This window comes from Apodemus sylvaticus, chromosome 23 (genome assembly GCF_947179515.1).
Source record: "Apodemus sylvaticus chromosome 23, mApoSyl1.1, whole genome shotgun sequence".
Taxonomy (NCBI): Eukaryota; Metazoa; Chordata; class Mammalia; order Rodentia; family Muridae; genus Apodemus; species Apodemus sylvaticus.
In genome coordinates this window covers 34,082,778-34,104,654 of record NC_067494.1, presented here as the reverse complement: position 1 = coordinate 34,104,654, position 21,877 = coordinate 34,082,778, and the positions used below count along the sequence as shown (strand labels likewise).

Sequence of the window (21,877 nt, the reverse complement as noted above, 5' to 3'; positions counted from 1 at the left end):
CTGAAGCATCTCTTCCGCACGCAGCAGCTGGGATCCAGTGGACTCAACCCAGCTGGAGGTTCTTGCAGTTGCAACTTGCAGCTGTTCTCTAGCCATGACTTCAGAGCGACTCTCAAGGGAGCAGGGCTCTGCAAAGCCCATCGATTTCTCTCTTCCAAGGACAGGGTTCCACTTGACACATAAGCACCCAGGCCAAAGCATCTCCTTCTCCAGATGGGGCTGGGGACCAAGGTGTAACCCTCAGTGGGGAAGAGGGGACCAGTCAAGGCAAATTCCCAACAGCAGGATCACACACATGCAAGCACACAAGGCTTGTCTGTCAGATCCATCCCTCTTCTGCCAAGGATCCTGGGAAGATACACTCGTGTGGAGAAACTTGATAAAAGGCAATGTCGGGGTGAAGGGAGTTTTTCCGCCCGACTCGAATGCATATGGCCAAGACCTGAGTCTACACTCATTAGCACGTGAGGAACGTGGACACCATTGAGCTAACGTTCTCTCCATTGCTCGATATCTATGGAATGCTCAATGAACCTGAAAGTGTGGAACGGATGCACGTCACTATCTTCCAGTGACATTCTCCAGTGTGCGTAAGGATACGCTCACGGAACGCAGGTCCAATCTGCTCCCTGGAGGGCTCCCTGACGTCAGACCTCAGTTCTTCACGCTCACACTCCCCGGAAACTTAGGTAGAATCAGTATGCATATGAGTTCACTTGTTGTTACTGTAACAAAACGCCCGAGATTGGAGATAGGTCGAGTTGGTTTCCAGTTTCTCGGGTTCAAGAGCTGGGTGCTGGCTTCTGCTTGGATCTGTTGAAGGCCTCTGTGGTGGTCTGAGTGAGAATGGCTCCCCTAGGTTCATCCGTTTGAGTACTTGAGTTTGGCAAGGTGGTGTGTGCTTGTAATCCCACACGGAAGAGGTGGAGACAGACAGACCTCCCCCCCCCCCCCCCCCCCGGGGCTCAGTGGTCAGCCGGCACAGATTATTTGGTGAACTCCAGGCTAGTGATAGACCCCATCTCCTAAGAACAGCCTACAAGGATAACACCTAAGGTTGTATTCTAGTCTGCACACACATTGGCACACACATCCACCCATATACACGCACACATCAACACACATGCAAGAGAGTGAAAGTCACAAATACGTGATGGCCCCCTTCCAAGCCTCTAGGCTAAACTCAAGTGTTTCTGATTCACGGCAATTCTGCCATCGTGTGAAGGAAGGAGCACAGAGGAGAATGCATAGCAGTTATTAAACAGAAGCTTCTCAGATGTGTGGAAACAGGACCGCCCACCATCTCCAGATTCCCCAGAAAAACCACCACCGCTGTGGAATCCTCCCAAGTCAGGATGAGCGCTACTCCGCAGAAGCGTCTAGGTGATTTACTTTCATAATAAAAAAGTACTTAAAAAAAATGTCTTTGTTTTTCAAAAATACAGATACAAGCAGCCAAAGTCTCCGGACAGCTGTGAAAACAGTGAACTGTGGAGAAGGTGTCTTCTCTAGCTGCTGCAGCTGTGACACCAGCACAGGGCAAGGCTTATTTTCCTCTTCCGAGACTGCTTCCAAACCAGAGATTCTAGGTCTTAGCGTGCAAAATATGGGCTGTAACTCAGCGATAGCCAAGCTAAGCAAACACAAAGTTTGAGTCTATGAGAGAGGCAGGAGCAGGGTGAAGCAAGCCAGTCAGTCTTGAATTTTCTTGAGTAGGCTGCCCCCGTGTGGCGACTGCTGAAAACACACACAGATTTCATTTCTTGTTCTTTCTTTTTCTTTTTTTCTCTTTCCTTTCTTTTTCTTTCCTTTCTTCCTTCCTTCCTTTCTTTCTCTCTCTCTGTCTTTGCTTGCTTGCTTGCTTGCTTGCTTGCTTGCTTGCTTCCTTCCTTCCTTCCTTCCTTCCTTCCTTCCTTCCTTCCTTCCTTCCTTCCTTCTTTTCTTTCTTTCTGTTTTTTTTCCCCCGAGACAGGGTGTCTCTCTGTATAGCCCTGGCTGTCCTGGAACTCACTCTGTAGACCAGGCTGGCCTCGAACTCAGAAATCCGCCTGCCTCTGCCTCCCGAGTGCTGGGATTAAAGGCCCAGCTTATACATAGGTTTCTTCCACTCTAAGAGTACATTCCTGTCTTAAAAGCAGCAAGCAAGGCAACAGGTAGATCCACCTTTCCACCACCATTCCAGCTGTGGGTGGAGACCCCGCCCTCCATGTACGGCTCTCTAACCTACCCCTTACTCCCTGTCCTTTAGCACAAGTAATATGTATTTCCAGATGTCATTCAGCATGTAGCAGTCTCCACTACTCTGGGACAGGAGTACATTCCAAGATCCCTGGCTGGTGCCAGAGGCCAGATTACACTAATCCCATTTATACCAGTCATGGCTATACAGGCACACTCATAACTTACACTCTTCCACACAAAGGGAGCTGTTTAGAGTTTCTCTTTTGGCTTCTCTGCCAGATCCAAATCGCCAGCTTTACCGCTCTCACACCTTTGGGGTCCTTATCAAACAAACCAACGGCTTCGCTATGACATTGCCACACTAGATGTGATGGCCCAGCAGAGCCACTGAGCGACAAACAGGTGGGTAGGGTCACGGTGTGAAGCTGTGCCACACAGAGATAATCCACCTAGGACAGGGGCACCAAAGGAAAGCACAGGGGTTCCGGAGTCCCTGTGCTACTCAGGATGGTGCCGTCTATCAGTCAGGAAGAGCTTGTGGTGAGATTTCCCGTCAGGCCCCACTGATCCCGGTAACTGGCACAGTGAGCTAGAACTGCCGATCAAGATTCTGCTGTAGCTGTTATATCCGATGGGACCACTCACTATATGAGGATAATACAAATCGAATGTCCAGATTAAGAAACCAAGCCAATGGTGCCGTACCTGATTTTAAACCAATTTCTTAAGAGAAAGAAATAAACGAGGGGCCGGAGAGATGATGGCTCAGTGGTACACCCTGACTGCTCTGCTAGAGGTCCTGAATTCAATTCCCACCAACCTCATGGTGGCTCACAACCATCAGTTATGGGAGCTGATGCCCTCTTCTGGTGTGTCTGATATACTCACATACATAAAATAAATAAATCTTAAACAAAACAAAACATAACAGAACCCAAATGCCTAGAGTTGGAAGGATGGCTCCGTAGTTAAGAGTGCTGGCTGTTTTTCTAAAGGTCTTGGGTTCAAGAGTCCAGGAACACACATGGAGATTCACAACTATCGGTGACTCCAATCCTAGAGGGCGCAACACCCTCTTCTGGCCTCTGCAGGGCCCGTCTGCATGCAGTACACAGACATACATACACTCAGGCAAAAGACTGAAAAAATAAAAAGAAACACATGCTTCCTCTCTGAATATATATGCTCTAATCATGTTAAAAATCTCGATTAAAATGTATAAATAAACAATTCCTTCAAGCTCATATATGTAGATATATGCAGCCAAGGCTAACTTTGAGCCAGTCTTCCCTGACTCAGCCTCATGAGTAGGGGCGTTGCTTCGCAGTGCCGGATCAAGTTCCTTCTCCATCCCTGTCTAATTGCAGGCAGTCAACGCCTACCCCAAATGATTAGATGTGGGACTCAGCCTCGTAAGAAGCTTGGCTAAGTTGACGATCACCATCAGTTCAAGGGCTGAAGGTTAGCTTCCTCTTTGCTCCAGTTTTATACTGTAAAACTGGTCATTCATGAGCATCAAGAACAGCTCAGATTATTATAATCAGATTATTTCTTTAATCTGAGATAGGTCCTCTGGCTGACCTTGAAGTCTGACCTTCCTGTTCCAGCCTCCAGAGCATCAGAATTGCAAGCAGGCACACACCACCAGGCACGCCAGGCTGGGGACTTAATCCAGGGCTCCGTGCAGGCGAAGGCTAGCCCTCCAGCAACTGACCTACATCTCCCCCTTAGTTTCCTTTATAATAGATATTATTTCATTAAAGTTCACCCAGCCCAGACATAGATAAACTTTTGCAAAAAAACACTCAGCATTTTCCTTCAGTACGTACAAGTTAAAAACATAAACATTAAATATGAAACGTACTACACACAGAACTCTCAAGTCAAGGAAGGAGCCGGGAAAGAAAATAGGAAATTAAAAGATAGATTGTTCCAACCCTCTGAGCCCTAATTACAAGCCAGGTAGTCTGCTAAGGGCTGTCCATTGACTTGACTGTCTCCCGTGGCCGTCATGTAACCCGGGGAAAGATTCTCAGCAATGACCCCACTGGCGTAAGTTCTCGAATGACTCTGGGAGGAACAGAGATGGAGATGGAGACCAAGGGGGTGGGGGTGGGGAGAAGAGCACCAGTCCTCCCTCCCAGGCTGAAGGGTGATTGGTTTTCATTCCCTTCCTCCAGAAATTCCCATGGAGCTGTTCCCCCATTCCTTTCTCTGGTACTATGAGAGGAGTGGTGTGTGTGTGTGTGTGTGCGCGCGCGCGTGTGTGTGTGTGTGTGTGTGTGTGTGTGTGTGTGTGTGTGTGTGTGCATGTGCGGGCTTAAGCACACAGTTTTGCACACTCGCAGCCAGAGGGGGACACTGGAAAGCTGTCCCACTCCATCACACTCCTCCCTATTTCCTATTCCCTTCGGACAGGGTCTCTGACAACTGGGGGACCCCCGTGTTTCTGCCACCCTAGCGTTGGGGTGATGGGTGCACGGGAACATGCCCAGATTTTTAAGTGGGTCCTGGAGTCTGGAACTTAGCCCTCATGCATGCTTAGCAATTGGTCCTGTCCACCGAGCCACCTTTCCAACCTCAGAGCTGAGCTTTTAAAGCAGCAAAACGAAACAAAAGTATATTATTAAAAGGAAAAGGAAGATGTCTCCTTTGACTCCCTCCTTCCCCATCTTGCCCCAGAACACACTTTCAGACTTCCTGTTTTGTATGGGAAACATGCTGCTCTAGGGCCATGTGAGACTATGCGACTGTTAACTCTTAAGCTGTCTCCCCAAACCCTCGTTGGTATGCTCAAGAATCTGTCCATGACATTTTCAGACAGGAAAATGTCAGGGTCAAAAAAGTACCTTAAACTCCATTAAAGAATTTTTCGAAAAGCTTATTTCATTCTGAAGTCCTTACGGCAATATGTCAGCTCTTGCGCTTGCACAAATTTGTCAATATCAATACTTGTCACCACTTATTGCTAGCATAGCTGATGAGCATACATCAGACGGAGTTAGGTAGCTCTCACCATATGCCTATAAGCGGCCATCTGCTGTTTTTCTATAGATTGTTAATGTCGAATCGACTTCTAAGCCTTTTATAAGACAGTAACCACTAACTAAATGCTTGCTATAACTACCCCTCATTTGTGACCACCTTTTTGCTGCTTTTTAACGTAGTCTTAGTGTCTGAAGACCCAGCCCATCATGGGCGGCACCATTCCCTAGGCAGAAAGGAGGAAGGGAGCCCAGGACAGTGTAAGCAGAGAAAGCTAGCAAGGAAGGAGCCAAGCACTGATTCTCTTTGTTCTTGACTGTGTGTATCATGTGTTATGCCCCTGCCTCGACTTCCCCATGGTGATGGACTGCAACCTGAATTGTAAGTCAAGCAAACCCTCTCTTCCCTAGGTTGCTTTTTGTCAGCGTATTTGTTACAGCAACAGAAATGAGACAGGAACAGTAGCTGGGTCTTTTCCTATTACAGCTGGTGTTCTTTGTGTCTTGTGCTGGCTAGCTGGGTGTCTGTCTTCTCTCTTTTCCAAGAGCCAACTTTAGGTTTTCTTAAAGATCCCTCGGTGATCCCGACCAACCAATGAAGATTTAATTTTTAAAGTTCACGCCATAGAAAACCTACTCCCGGACAGCTTTAACTGAAAGAACATCTTTTCAGATAATTGTTCTCTGTTACATTAATAACTGCTCCTTGTTACTTTGCTTTATTCTAAGATACTGTCTCATCTGTAGTCCAGGCTGGCCTTGAACTACCGTCTCAGGTTTCCAAATGCTGGGGCTGCAGAACGAGTTACCATAACATTGCCTTTTTACTATGTTCCTCCTTCAAGATCTACCTCTACCTTACCTCTAACTTTCTGTTCAGTGCTCAGTTTACACACCCCCAGCCTTTCCTCTTTTCTAATCTAGGATTTCCAGGTCGTGGAGTCCCATGGGAGACCTACCTTATCTTGAAGCTGAGGTGTGGCCCAGGGAGAGCTCATGGTCATGGATCCTTTTCTCTGGAAAAGACATTGCAGGGCAGCTTCCAGGGGCCCGTGAGCCCCTACCACCAAGACCTTCTTTCCATCCAAGGTGATCCCTACCGACCAAAGAAAAGTCGACATTAAAATTCACACCGCCGAAAACTTCCTTCCAGATAACTTTAACTGAAGGAACATCTTCTAAAGTGGCTTTTTTTGAGGGACACCTCAGAAGAGAGAGTGGGAATATGATAAGGAATAGGGTTCAGGGAGGATTGTTGCAAAACAGTGCCTTCTGGAGATGGCTTCAGGCAAGAGCTCTTAGGAGCTGTGGTTGCCAGCACAGGGCCAATCTAGTCAACATTCCAACATGGGCGGGGTCTCGAAAGGCCCCACTTCTAAGAAGCACAAGCAGTTGATAGCAACTGGAAAGAACAAGTCTGGATTCTTCAGGAGCGGGGCCCCTGGTAGGCTGGCTGCCCAATGGACAGCTCACCTGCATTTGAGTTAACACTAATTGTACTCAGTCAGTTCTTCTTTTCTTAAAGAAGATGAAATTGCAAGGAAGATTGAAGGGTGGAGGGTCTGAGAGGAGCTGGAGCAGAGTAAGAGGTGGGAATTGAACAAAACAGAAAAAGCATTAAAAATTAATGAAAGTAGATGAGGAAAAAGAAGCATCCAGAACTTGGCTGGCTCAGCAGCACAAAGACGGCCCAGATTGCCCTCGCACACCCTTCCTTTCTGAGTCTTAAGGCTCCCTCCATTTCTACAGTTCCTACAATAACAGATTTGCTAAACCCGGAGACATTTTCACTGTGGTTATTTTGAGCGGAGAGATGGGCATTCTCCTATTGATTAAAACGCTAGAGTTTGTAGCCATCTCTTTTATACGCAATCTTACTAGAAAATGCTTTCAGTTAACCTATTGACATCCAAATTAAAAAACCGTGAGCAATAAAGCCAACATTAGATAGCACTTTAAGACATCAATTAGAATTTTCTGGAAGCAAGTTATTATTTTTAAAAGTTATCTAAATAGCAGTAGGTATTCGCGTCTTTCTTCTTTGCTTCTTGCAGCAACAAATTCTTATTGAAAAACAAAACAAAGCCCAAACCCCAATAAACAGAATCAATCATTCAGGACCTGATTTCTCAACAAGTTCTACCGCAGCTCTGGCCAAGGGTGAAACAAAACACTCTGGTGCGTCGCCTCGAACCAGCTTCCCCAGATTCACATCGGTCACCCTGAATTCAAACAAAGAGAACAGGTAAGTCACAATCATCCAGGGGTAGCAAACGGGAGCAAGTCATGACTGAAGAGGAACCAGGGACTGGGAGGATGCAGGAAACTCCCTAGGGCCCAGCACAAGGCCACACAGGGCTGCACTCCCCAGCTCCAGAGACACCTTCGATGGCTGCAACAGACCTCAGGATTGAGTCTATCAACCCAGAGGCCCACAGGTCAACTTCCACATGACTTCAGTATTTAGTGCCTTGGGAGAGGAAGAAACCACACACTTGCTCTCAGTAGCTTCTGTGCACTTTCCTGCACTCAAGTCCAGAACAAAGAACTTACAAGATGATGTTCTCTACTTCATGCTGTAGTAACAGAATGAAAACACTCAGAAGGTGTCAATGGTTCTCTCCTTATATGAAATATCTGAAACTATATCCTCGTGCCTTGGGACTTCCTGGTCCACTACCTCATCGTCTTCCTTTGATTGCTCTGCTATAGAACTGCAGGTTTTACCATCCACGCAACCATCCAATCTATCAATCCGTATCTACATCCCAGAGGACTCAAGTGCCTTACCCATGCACATATCTTCCCACTGAATTACAGTCCAGCCCTCAAAAAATATTCTAACTCTTGTTCGGGTCTGTCTAACCTTTGTAAGAAAGAAAGGGTAGATTGCAATAAGCCAGGATAGTTGAGTGGATCACCATGCTTTCAATCCAGCTGCTGAAGGATACACTAGACAGAGGTCTAACGTTATAAATTGGTTCCCGACCTTATCGTCCCAAATAAGCCCTGTTCTTTCAGCTACATGACGAATTATTCCCTACGCTCCCCTATAAGGGAATGGAGCTGTGGCTCCCCAGGAGCCACACTGTTTCCCCACAGTAGGCTGATGGCACGCTCTATCCTATGATACTTACATCTTAGCATGCATGATACTTGGATCTTACCGTGGCATTCCACAAAATGGTCATAATTCCCGCCCCCACCTCAAAATTGAATTAGAAACTTGTATTATTAATAAAAGCATGTGTTGCTACTTTTTTCCTCAACCACTCTAGGAGTAAAGGATGCTTCAGGGCTCCTGAGAAATCAAGTTTCAGTCTTTCTTTCATTGTTTGGTAGAATTACCCAGGGAAGATTATTCCTGGCCAAGTCAGAAAAACAGGAGCTTGGTGAGACAATATGATACTGCAGGATTATCTGCAAACACATGCGTGTTTTCCAAGATACATGACTTCCAATCACAGAATTTAAAAAATTCTCTACCTCCTAAGCTATTTAAAATGATTTTTTAAACTAATTATCAAGTTACCAAAAAAATTGAAAGTTAGATAAGTCACTACAGTTTCTTATCAATAAGATTGATTACTATTGATTATTTCCTTTTATATTTCTTACCCGTCCACATCTTTGTCCGGTTTCAAAGCATTGAGAACTTTGTTGCTCAGTGAATCTTCGGAGATCTGGAGGGCAAGGCCATGCACTCTGGGGTCTTCATTAATCTTCAGGATTTCATCTATGATCTAACCAGAAAAACATTAGCTTTGTGAAAGTAAGGACTAGGAAAAAAGTTGATGGGGATAAAAAAGAGATTTCTCCATAGACCCAGAGAGATGACACATTGGTAACATTGGTGACTTCAGCTGGATCTCTAAAACCTATATATAAAAAAATGGTTGGCCTTGGTAGGTTAGACCTGTGATCTCAGTACTGGGGAAGTGGGGACATGTAGCTCTCTGGGACTTTCTGACCAGCCAGCTCAGCCTATAAGATGAGCTCCCTGCCAATGAGACCCTGCACCATGAATGAAAGAGATGGCTGGTCCCCGAGGTTGTCCTCTGGCTCAGGCATGCATGTGCATCTGCGTCCACATGTGCACACACACACACACACACTCCTAAACATGTATCTGTTAGGGTCTTCTCACTCCTTATTGAAGCCTCTGGGGAGAGGAGGTATATAACAAAGAGTCTGTTTCCTCTTCACAGCTTAGAGAAGCCCCCAAAGAAATCCGGATGCATAGAACTTTCAGTGTTTTCATGGTTCCTGAGGTCCTACCATGTGCCCAAAAAGAACAACAACAAAATCCCAAAGCATCACTGTTACTCCAGATCAGCAGACAAAAGCCAATTCCCTGCCAATGACCAATTTAAGTCAACTATTGCAGTGTCGAGGGAGGTCTGGAAGCAGGCAGTCGAGGACCCCCGACCAGGTCCAATGAGACCTACAGGTCAATCACACGCTCAAGAGAGGCTTCCCAACAGTGAGTCCAACCAGTCATGGCCCACTGGTTCTCTAGATCCGAGTATCATGCCAGGAGCCTTTCCTAAGGCTTCGGAAAGAAACCCAAACACTCAGACTGATTCATTTCACTCAACAAAACCACTGACTCAGAAGTAGAAAGATCCCTTGTGTGAGCTTCCCACTCAAAGGAAGTTTCACTTTGCCATTTTTATTTTCTTGCTTGGCAGCGATATCTGTTATTATGACCATCTGGTAGAGAAGGAAATGCTATTTGGTACGGAAAGAAGATTTGTCTCATTCATTCAGCTGTGAACTGAGGTTTCCAGGAAAAAAAAAGTAACATGTTAAAGATTCTCCAAAACTGGTTAGAACGGCATGATCATGGGGAGTTGGAATGTTACAGATGCCAGGGATAAAAGATCCTGGGCTGTCTTTAATTCCCTTTTATAGCCATTTGCTGCCTACTGGATTTATTTAATCTAACATCCTCCTGACTAGATGGTGAAATTCATTCAGAATGGATACCACATCAGTAGCTTCCAACAACCCCAGAGGCCTTCAGAGGCTTGTGTCAGACAACACAGAGGTCTCCACACAGCCATCAGGGAGCCTCTGAGGCTTATAGCAGAGACTGGCGTTTCTGGCCCATTGTCTTCACCAAAGTGTTTTAAGGGCCTTGATTGACAACTTATTTTTTTTTAATTTTTTTTTGCCACTAAAACAAACTTTATGAAGCTGGGAGCCCGAGAATGGCTCAACATGCTAGAGCGCCCAGAGTTCTGTCCCAAGTATCTCTGCCGGTAGCTCACAAGCTCCAGGGGATCAGGGATCTCTGAGTTCCGTCAGCACAACACTTGTATGTACATGCCCAGCCATCACATACTTAAATAAAACAAACAGACAAATGTGTTCCCAGCATCAGCTCTGTACAGTTTTAAGCAAGAGGTCCTACAAGCAAAACTGCTCTGGTGGGCTCGATATGCTAATCAGGAAGCAAGCCCCGCCCCCGCCCCGCCCCCCTCTCCAACTGTAGTAATAATCTAAGTTCTGAAAGTGACCAGCAATGTAAGGAAAAACAAAGCAGGCGAAAGGGAGACGGTCACAGGGTGAGGGGGGTCAGTGGGAACATGGCAGCAGAGCTCAGCATAAAGCAAGGATCTCGCTTTATCTGTACGGAGAGCAGGAAAGAACTAATAAAAGCAAAAGACAACTGGGAATATAAAGTCTTGACAAATTAAGGTGCTCAACATAATAATGCCACACTCACTGACATTTCAGCCCAAGGAGTGGGAGTGGACAAATCCTTATAAAAAAAAAAGCATGTTGTGTGTGCAGCCATAATTCTGGCACTTAAGAGACTGAGGCAGGGGGACTGTGAATTTAAAGCCAGACTGGGCTTCATAGTGTTTTCATGGCTGGCCTGGGCTACACAATTGAAACTGTCTAAAGAAATGAAGATGTGACTGTGTACACCGAGTGTCCTGGAAATGGCTGATCTGCTTCTTTGGATTCTGTCTCTGCTTATGCCTTCATGGTTGGTACCCACCATAACTGGTAAATAGTTTTACCTGCTCGCCCAATACTTCGCTTCCCTTCCTCCTTAGAAATGATCCAAATGGCATTATGACCCCATTTCCCCCCCTCCTTTCGCAGTGTGGCCAGACAAAGCAGGTGCAGCAGAGCAAAGTTGTGGTTTGCAGAAAGCATCCTTAGAGGGAAGAGCATCCGCAGGGGCCTGCCTTTATCTTTCCCTTATTAGTCGGGTCAATAAACTTTATTTGAGATGCTGGGGAAAGAGGCAATGGAAACCTTCACCCACAACCTCTGCGTACTGCAGGGAATCACCTTTCCCCATAGGATCTGGAGAAGACTCAGTTCATGACAGTTCTTAAGGACACAGACAGACAGACTACCAGAGCACTCTCCCATTTCATCAGTGGCTGGACCCAGTAACCAAGCAAAGCCAAATACGTTTAAAAGCCAACTTTTTCGTTGTTGTTTTGTTTTTTTTGAGACTGGGTTTCTCTGTGTAGCCCTGGCTGTCCTGGAACTCACTCTGTAGACCAAGCTGGCCTCGAACTCAGAAATCCACCTGCCTCTGCCTCCCAAGTGCTGGGATCAAAGGCGTGCGCCACCACTGCCCAGCAGAAAGCAAACTTTTGGTCAAGCTTTCTCTCTCCAGATGCCTGAACTTGGGGGCACCCTCAGGTGAACACACAGACAGTAACCCCTGAGAACGGGCTGGCCTGGGTAGCAACCTTCTCTGATCTGTTACCACCAAGCTGCTCCCTCATCTCATCTCACACACAGGCTTCCTCCTCTTTATAAGTGAAAACCTTTCTGCCCAGCCCTGCAGGAGACGACAGGTTACTTCACACACCAAGGTTTCAGTTACTGTTCACCAACTGTGCTACCAAAAAAAAAAAAAAAAAAAAAAAAAAAAAAAAAAAAAAAAAAAAAAAAACACTCAAGGGAAAGTTCCAGAAATAAACAATTCATTAGTTTGAAACTGTACGCCTCACCGAGCAGCACGGTGAGACCCGGAACCAACCCGACATGAGACAGCCGCTTGTGTAGCACGTCTACACCTGTGTATGGGGTTGTTCCTTTGTCACTGAGGAGTCACTTAAGCTCCCTAATCACCATGGTGGCATCACAGTGTTAGTGTTAGTGCTTTCCTAACTTTTCTTCTACTAACTAGTGGTGCCAAGGCATGAGTGCATCTTTGTTAGGCCAGAGAGAAGCCACACAGTGCCGTAGGGTCTGTACTACTTGCAGTTTGAGGAATCTGTTGGGTGTCACTCCCCGTCCAGTAGTCTCTGTATCTAGTGATAATAGTTTCAAACAACCCTCATTATTAGCGGAATGGCTTTTTGACCCTGGTGCGAATGTGGCTATAACAGGTAGATCTGATGCGACCATCTTCGATGTGGTAGTACAATACAGAGACGTCATCAGGAAGTGCGTGCTACAGCTCTCCTGACTTTGGGATGCTTTTCCTAGCCAGTGGCTGCTGATCTCCAAACATCATTCATGCCTGATCTCCCCCCACCACCACCCCTGCAAACAAATGGACAAACAAACAAACTTTATCAGTCCAGATGCTGTGATTTGAGGTTTTTCTATCCCAGGAAGCCTAACCCTAACTCTAACCCTATCCCTAACCCTTCCTGCCACAGCCAGCCAAAGAAAAGTTAGCCCCAAAGGCTCATGACCCAGCCCAGGACCGTGACACACTGAGGAGTGATGCTGGCAGGCTGGCAGGCATAACTAGAACATGTGGCCCAGGATGGAGATTCTATCAACTGTCCCCAAAATGCCAATGAAGGAGTCCCAGAGTGTTAATCCTAGAGAGGACCCTTGAAGATTACATTGTCCTGTTCCCACATTGCATCAATAATGCTGTGGTGACTCTGAGATGCCAAAGAAATGGTCCAAGTTGATGCTTCTAGGACAAGAGTAAAACCAAGACCTGGGTTTCAACACACCCCAACCCCAACAATTTTTTCATGAGATCCTGCTGCTTCTCTGGTGAATAAACAGTCACAGTCACCAGGTCTCAGCTTATCATCAGTAGAAGCCAACTGCAAGGCAGGAGGTGACCAGGAGCTTTTACATCACAGGGAAGAGCGATCTCATCCCCATGGAAACTCAGCCACAAGAGAAGGCTGGATCCGTGTCTACCACCCCAGAAGATGCCCATAGGCCCAATGAGGAAAGGAAAGGAGCTAGGCCGACATTACCTCATCCTCTCCGCTGTCTGAAGGCAAGCAGATATGCGTGATGTCCAGACCAGCCTGAAAGGGAACATAAGATTCTCTGTCACCACAAGAGAACACACAGCCAGGAATTCTAATGGATTGCTAGAATCGCCAGCTCTCACCTCCTTGGCCAAATTCTGGTTCATATCCTGCATCAGGTTGTCATCACCTGCCTAAGGGCAAAGGAGAAGAAGGGAGAGTGTCACAGTGTGAAAACACCTTCACGATGTGTACCAAACACAACACACAGATCACACTTGCAAAGGCAATGAACACAAGTAACCGGAATAAAAAGATGATAAGAAAATTACAGAAAAGACTCTTATTGCCTATGAAAACTGGGCTAACAGCTGGAGTTACATACACTTAAACTTTTTAGACTAGCACATTATATCCTTTTAAAAAAAAATGATAGACTGCACGTTATAAGGTATGGTGGTTTGAATGAGAATGGTCCCTACAGACTCATATATTTGACTCTTTGGTCCCCTGTTGGTGGAACTGTTTGGGAAGGATTAGGAGGTGTGGCTTTGTTGGAGGAGGTGTGGCCTTGTTGAAGGAGGTGTGGCTTTGTTGGAGGAGGTGTGGCCTTGTTGGAGGAGGTGTGGCCTTGTTGGAGGAGGTGTTTTGCTAGGGGTGGGCCTGAGGTTTCAATAGACTTGCATCATTTCCAGTGTCTCTCTCTGCCTCCTAGTGAAGGATCAAGATGTTATTTCCCAGTAGTTCTCACCTCCATGTCTTTGCTCAGTAATAAACCAACTCAGAGTTTAACTTCAGAGTTGGGGGCTCTGAAACTGTACCCCAACCAAACTCTTCCTTTTACAAGCTGCCAGGGTCAGTCATAGTGCTTTGTCACAGCAACAGAGACGTAAATAAAACATGGGGTATATGAAAAACGACATCATCACGGCCACAGGGGCAGCATCATGCTCTGTGAACCACCAAGGACAGGAATTTGGATATCTGAATGACAACACGTAACCAGATTCCCAGGAGCCCAAGTTCCCAAACCAACTCCCCTGCTAGGAGGGGATATGGAAGCTTCCCAAACGGTGCAGGTCACACGAGCACAGTCCTACAGTCTCACAAACCAAGGCAACGCTGGCCACACAGGCTGCTATCCTGATACTGGAGCAGCCTGCCAAGTATCACAGTAATAGGCAGCTACTGAGCCAATCTGCTTCCAGGCCTGGTTCATCCTGTTATTTCTCTGCACCTGCCACCACACAAGGGTGCCAACAACACAGTGCCAACTGCAGCTCAGGACTAAGGGGGCAGCAGCCAAAGGACGGACACGGGATGCCAAGTCCTCTGACACACTCATGGCTTTTGACATGTGGATTATGAGACATTAAGCTGCACCTGCCATTACCCACTTGTCTTCCCCAGAAGCAAGAGAGAACAGACTTCTCAGCCTTATCACGTATACATAAGTGTATGTGGGTTTGTAGCTATTCTGTGCCCTGTGATTTACGGTGCCTACCTCCTGACCTCAATGAGCCACTGATGCGTCAGAAAGATAACTGACTCCAACAGGGCCTGGTCTAGCCTGCAACCCTGCAGAAACAAACCACGTAACAGCGCTTGCCAACGATGCGCCATGCGTCTGGTCTCCGTTTATAAGCATTTGCTAGATTGCATCCTAACACGTTCCCAACTTACCTGAATAACAGCGAGAACTGGCTTGAAGGCGGGGTTTTTCTCTTGCAGCAAGCTCAGAACTTCCCTGGAATTGTGGATGACGTCTCTGTATTGAGAGAGAAACGCGACACAGTCGTTTCCCTGTTAATGATTAGCAAGGACAGGCACAATGCGGGTCTTCAAAAAGCTTGTAGCTGCAAGGGAATCGGATAACGGAGGGAGACTGGTCAGAGTGAGGGAAGACACGGCTCCCAGGCATCGATAACGCCAGATGCAGGCAGTGTGCACTGGCACAGAGCTGTAGTCCCAGCTCTAGGCAGGCGGAGGTGAGGACTGTAAATTCAAGGCCAGCCTAGACTACACAGTGAAACCCCGTCTCAGAAGAAATAACCGTGGTCATTCATTTCTGAGAGGTTAAAATTTTCTTCTGTATTTTTCCAAGTTTGCTATAATAAAAAGTTTAGCGCCAGCGAAGGGGGCTCAGTGGATGAAAGGGCTTGCTGACAACTGACACTCTGTCAATTGTCCATCCCCGGGACCCAGACGGTAAAAGGAGAGAATCAACTTGACACCTCCCCACCCCCAAGTTGTTCTCTGACTTACACACTCACATGCACACAAATAAATACATGTAACAAAGGAATTGAAAGTCTGGGTTTCTATTGGACATAATCCCATTCTTTCCCAGGAGAAATGAGTCTGAGGCAACATGGGAAAAGAATACAAATGGGAGGGGGGTGTCTGTGAAAATGATGAGGGCTAAGTGGACGGTGGATGTGGGACAATAAAACTGGTGTCTAAATTCCTGTTAAATTGCAGCTCCCATGGGGGCTGGAGAGATGGCTCAGCGGTTAAGAGCACTGACTGCTCTTCTGAAGGTCCTGAGTTCAAATCCCAGCAACCACATGGTGGCTCACAACCATCCTTTAATGAGATCTGATGCCCTCTTCTGGGGTGTCTGAAGACAGCTACAGTGTACCCACAGAAATAAATAAATAAATCTTAAAAAAAAAAAAGACATAGTTACACAAAGGAGCTCAACAATGCAATATTGCCACTTTAAAACAACAACAACAAAATTTGTTAGTGTACCCACCCACAACTGGCTTTGTGTACTATGCATCTGTTTCTTGCCGTGATGCCTGCCCCGATTAAACAATGCAGAAGTAATCCTAGACCCCAAACATCCAAAGAATAGCAGGAATGTTTCCAAAGAGTAGCAGAAATGTTTCCAAACATGGGTCTATGCCCTTGGGGAAGAAAACTTCAATGTGACTGGGAACAGTGTAGCTAAAACTCACGTTTTCCTGTTACTGAAGATAGGTGGGTAAGGGTTTAAGCTTAGCATGGCACTAGCCCGACCCCTGTCGGTGATACACTCACAGTTTCTGCCTCCATCACCAGCTCAGTCATCTCCTGGCTAACTGCATCAAGCCTAAGAACTGGGCACAAAGCTGCCTTGTTCTAACAACTACATTCCTCCTCCCTGAGGCTAGCTGTGACCACGCCCGAGTGTAGGAGAAAACAGCTGGCCACGATACAGAAAATCACCAAAGCTCGCTTATCCTCATCCCGGATGCCGAGAGGAGAGCGCTAGTTAATGAAAGTCCTCCTTTAACTTCTCAGCTCTTTCTAAGGCAGATGATCCTTCAAGGAATACAGAGCTGGGAAGATAAAGCAGACCCCGGCTACTTCCTCCAGAGAGTCGGCTAAGCTTCTCTTTTTCAGTGATAAGATTCTGAGTTTCAACTGCACAAGACCACCTGGATCTCCCTGGATCTCCCAGTCTCTCCCAGGCTGGGCGGAAGCTGGCTGGGATCACTTCCTTAGCTTATGGCCGCAAGGAGGGAAGGATTGTGTACTACTAAGAGGACCACACACAACCTGGCTCCTTTTATAAATCGCTCACTGGCTGGGAGGTGACAAGGTTAGAGATCAGAAGCTTTGAGTAATCATCTTGGGGACTACCCTGGAGCCTTTACTCAGCATGTTATCTTGGGGTGTCGCTAGGGTTTGAATGGGTCCCCTAAGCTCATGTGACTTAATTTCTGGTGTAAGGGTGCTCATACGGGACCGTGAGGAGGTGGAATGGATTTGTGTGGTTGTCATGGAATGCTGGAAGGAGGAGTTCACATCTGCATCTCTCTTGCCCTTCTGCCTTCAGCAATGTTTCTTGCCATGCGACAGTGGGCTTCCCCGCTGCCAACAGAATGAGAGACAAGTCTCTATAATCCTTCGGCCTGTGGTGTTTTCCTATAGCGGCAAAACCCAGAAAAAAAAAAGATAGGCATCCTGGCACTTTTTTCCATTTTATGCATGAGCTGAATCTGAGATTAGTAAGATTATCCTATATACATTATTCCACTGATCTTGGATGGACAAGGAAAGCCACATCACCAATTTATGAACCACTAAGAAAAGACTGCTGTTGGTTAAATGACAGCATACACTTTTCTTTCCAAAATGTTTTTATTGTATCGATCGATGGGAATTATTTTTTAATTAAGTGTATATGTGTGGAGGCCAGAAGAGGGAGTGGCATGTCCTGACCTGGGATACGGGTGGGCTATCAGTCACCTAGTCAGTGTGGGTGCTGGGAACCAAACTAGGATCCTCCGCAATAGCAGGATGTGCTCTTAAGCAGCGAGTCATTTCTTCAGCCCCATTAAAGAACTTTTAAAGGTATCTAAACAAAAAACTTATTTCATCATCAGTTCTCTCATTCATGTGTTTCAAAGGGAAAATGATAAAACTGAAGAACCCCTCAAACTTCGAATTGAAGAGCTGATTTTCCTGAATGATTCCCTCCCCCACCCCCCCATCCCCAGACAGGGTTTCTCTGTGTAGCCCTGGCTGTCCTGGAACTCACTCTGTAAAACAGGCTGGCCTTGAACTCAGAAATCCTCCTGCCTCTGCCTTAGTGCTGGGATTAAAGGCGTGTGTCACCACTGCCTGGCCCTTGAATGAATTTTTTGTTTTTTTGTTTTTTGTTTTATCAAGACAGGGTTTCTCTGTATAGCCCTGGCTGTCCTTTAACTCACTTTGTAGACCAGGCTGGCCTCAAACTCAGAAATCTGCCTGCCACTGCCTCCCAAATGCTGGGATTAAAGGCGTGCGACACCACTGCCCGGCCCTTGAATGCATTTTTAACTAAAAAAAAAAAAAAAACCTCATTTTTGTTGGTTGACAGATTTTTTTTCCATATCATCCCGAGTATCGTACGAATGCTGGTGAAGCAATAATCCTTAAAAGTTAGTCACTGCCCATGACTCTAATAAAATATCTGAAGCAATTATAAAGAGAAAAGGGGGCTTTGCCTCATGGCCTTAGAGATGTTCCAGTATGATCTGGTAATCTCCAAGGACAGCCATTGTCACAGGGGCATGTCTCAGAGCAAAATTCCTCATCTCAGGAACCAGAAAGGAGAGGAGAAAACTTTGAATCCTCAGCGTTCCCTTCAGGGCGGGTCTAGAATATTCATTGTAATAAGCATCTCCTACAAGGCCCCATTTCTCAAAGTTTCCACCCTAGAATGGCCTCAGGAGCACCTTTCTGGGGCCCAAGCCTTCAGGGTATGAACCCACGGGGACCCACGGAACAGCCAAGGTGTAGTAACCCTGTAGTTTTTCTGCAGTCACCCGCTCTACAAGTGTTGGGGGCTGATACCTTCTGGATTCTATCAGACGACAGACAACCATCAGAGACCACACTATTCCCAAAGATGACCTCTCAGATCACAGTCATGGACCCACACCACTGTGTAAAAGTCACGGTGCTTCTTGGTGACTTCATGCCGTAGCATTTCTGACACACATGGATGATGTAGGAAATTCCATCCTAAGTTCTTGAACAGCTATATCTAATTCCAGGTGACATTCAACCTGATCACTTCTCCACTTTCCAAATCCCACGGGTGCAGGCAGTGCTAAATTTGCTAAAATGGCCACCTGGCCTATAGCAGCTACAAGGCTCAGTGGATGGGAATCGAATACCAGGTAGGTGTCGAGGTATTCGGGACACACATTCTCCGGTTGCTGTCTTAGTATGAGTCTTAGACTTGTAGAGCCAGGACAACTACCACCCGTTAGCTAAGAACACACGCATGCACACATTTGTTTATACGTATGAATTCGTGTATGTGTGTTCCGATGCATGTGTGTCGTGTGTACACACTGCAGGTCTCCTTTGGATGCTATCCCTCAACAGGTGCTCGCATTGCTTTTGGAGACAGGACTGGTCTGGGGGTCTTGGATTATGCTGTGTGGGGCTAGCCAGTGAGCCCCAGGATCTGTCCTTGTCTGCCTCCCGGAGGGGCTGGGGTGTCAAGAGTATGCCATCATGCCCACATGGGTACTGGGGATGGAACTTAGGTCTTCGTGTTTCTCCCAGCCAGGTCTTAACAAAGTTAACAAACTGAGCAATCCCCCTCGCCTGGGCTTCCATTTTTAAACAACAGATAGAAAAATAGAAATAAGGGTACTTCATAGCACGTGAAAAACCACACGAAATTGAAATTTCAGTGTCCATAATATGTTGGATTTTTATCAAAAAACTGTTGAGAATTTGTTTTTCCTTGTTACAAACGTACCCATGTAACATTTTAAAGTTGGCTTTTTAGTTCCCCAAACCTTAAGTATTTACTGTCTTGCCCATTACATCAAGTTTGCAGAGCTTAGTTTATTGTAAAAAATAATGACTATTTGCTGCGGGCTATGTGCGGGGCATCCCCTGGGGCCATTTTATTTTTGCTCATTTACTTGTTTCCATAGCCCTAGTTGGGAGTCAAAGCGGAAAACGGCTTTCCCGCCCTTTGCAGGTAGGTGCCTCTGCACAGCAGTGGCCCAGCAAACCCACTACTCGGTATAGGGCTTGACCAGACGACTCGGCGCCTGCCCAGATCACCACTGGATAGGGAATGAACTTTACAGATACAGCTGCACCGGAGCCCGTGTGCTCTCGGAGTACGGATGCTCCGGACCCTACGCCCTGACCTGGAGAGCTTCCGGCGCAACGGGTTTCGCCCGCGCCTCCAGTAGCGGAGCTGCAGCAGTGGCGGGATTGCAGGGCCATCCTCCTAGCTTCTCTCCCGCCCAGGGCCGCACCGCCCTTTTCCTGTCGGCGCCACGCCCGGCGCGGTTGCATCAGAGCCGGAGGCGGGCAATGCACGTGGAGCGGGGCGTGCGGTCCGTGAGGCGCGCGCCGGCCGGGGGATGCCCTCATCTACTGGGTCCCATACTCCGGACGTTCCCCTTTGCTCCCCCCACACGTCGTCTCTGCCAATCGCTAGGAGTCTCTAGCAAGTTGGCACCAAGCACTCTCTGCTTTTTGCCCCACGAGCCGGTCCCTCGGGTCTCCCGGCGACCGAGAGTGCCGTTGTCCCATCCTTGGGTCCCCCGCTAGGGACCTGCGCAGAGACAAGCCGGACACTCACCTAACGATGGAGTCCATCCCGGGAGCTTCCGGATTGTTGCTGAAGGCTTGGCCATCCTGCAGCCGCCGCCCGCGCAACCCCTCGGGGTCACCACCTCCGCTGCTGCTGCTGCTGCTGCTTCTGCTGCCGGAGCGACACAGCTCACGGAGGCGACACGCCGGGCCCGGGGATAGCTGCTGGCGGCCGAGCTGCCGTAGCAGGAGAGGGAGGCGGGCGCTCATGCTGCTGCAGAGCGCGGGTGACTGGTCCTCCCGAGGCGCCGAGATGCGGCTGCAAGTTCCTCCCCGGGTTGGCGAGGGAGGGATCAGAGAGCCAAGCGGCACAGTAATGGGCCAGCAGCAGGAAGCACCAGGCTCTTCCTCGTGGGAGGAACTGAGGCCCCTAGGGGGCACTGTACCTAGTGGCCGTGACGTTAGGAGGGCGGGGGCCAGCGGACGTGAGGCTGCTGGTTGGAGTTGCCAGAAAGTCAAGGCAGAGGAGGTGGGGCATCAGCGTGTTGCTGAGCCCTTGCCCTGAGGTTATATGGCCAGCCCTTCTGCCTCAAATCCTGATGACACCCTTGGTCTTCATAATGCAGCTTACTTTCTGCAGGAGGTAGTGGCCCTAAGTCCAATTTAGACCCTCCGTGGGACGTGGGAGGTGGCCTAGGGCTAAAAGTCGTTCCTGGAGTCTGCAATGCAATGCTGGTTTTGTAGCCTTAAGCAGGTTAATGCCATTGGCCTTAGGACTGAGTCTTCCGAGTTTATAATTTCCAAGGCTAGTGGGAGTAACATTGTAACTTTGCAGTCCACAAGTAAGGTAGGATAGAATTCGTGCAAGGCAGAGACGGTTTTTTGAGTGCTCACGCTGCCCTGTGTGCTGGAAAGATATATCAATTAAAGGATGTAAGATATATCAATTAAAGGATGTAAGGAATTGAACGACATTTGTCTGATTGCTAACCAGAACATGGGATACAGAGAAATCATTTGGTTTGTTGGCAGAGCTGCGAGCTTGCTCAACTCCAAGTGACCCCCCTCCTCCTTCTCTCTCTCTCTCTCTGTGTGTGTGTGTGTGTGTGTGTGTGTTTTCGAGTCGGGGGCTTCTCTGTGAAGCCCTGGCTGTCCTGGAACTCACTCTGTAGACCAGGCTGGCCTTGAACTCAGAAATCCACCTGACTCTGTTTCCCAAGGGCTGGGATTAAAGGCGTGCGCCACCACTGCCTGCCTGCCTCTTTCTCTTTTGAATTGTACTTGTGTCCATGAGCTTGCAGCAAGTGAAGGATAGGGCGCCATGAAGAAACCAGTTTTCTGTTTCTGTCTTGGGGGCAGTGGCTGGGGTGGTAGGCGGAGACAATGTTCTAGGGATAGAACTCAACTGGTAGTGGGTAGCGCGGTAGCTCACGCCTTTACTTTAATCCCAGCCCTCGGGAGGCA

General features: G+C 47.5%; 1 protein-coding gene across 1 annotated transcript in view; it reads right to left on the bottom strand.

The window, feature by feature from the left end:
* Positions 1 to 20,844, bottom strand: part of Mthfd1l (methylenetetrahydrofolate dehydrogenase (NADP+ dependent) 1 like) — a 178,738-nt gene extending 157,894 nt beyond the window's left edge. Inside the window, exons 1-7 of the mRNA XM_052169342.1 lie at positions 20,463 to 20,844; positions 15,053 to 15,137; positions 13,513 to 13,563; positions 13,373 to 13,426; positions 8,784 to 8,908; positions 7,287 to 7,387; positions 6,125 to 6,261 (exon numbers count right to left, since the gene is read on the bottom strand). Of these exons, the coding sequence (XP_052025302.1) occupies positions 6,125 to 6,261; positions 7,287 to 7,387; positions 8,784 to 8,908; positions 13,373 to 13,426; positions 13,513 to 13,563; positions 15,053 to 15,137; positions 20,463 to 20,683 (774 nt within the window). The 5' untranslated portion in view covers positions 20,684 to 20,844. The remainder of the gene's footprint in view (positions 1 to 6,124; positions 6,262 to 7,286; positions 7,388 to 8,783; positions 8,909 to 13,372; positions 13,427 to 13,512; positions 13,564 to 15,052; positions 15,138 to 20,462) is intronic.
* Positions 20,845 to 21,877: the final 1,033 nt, after the last annotated feature.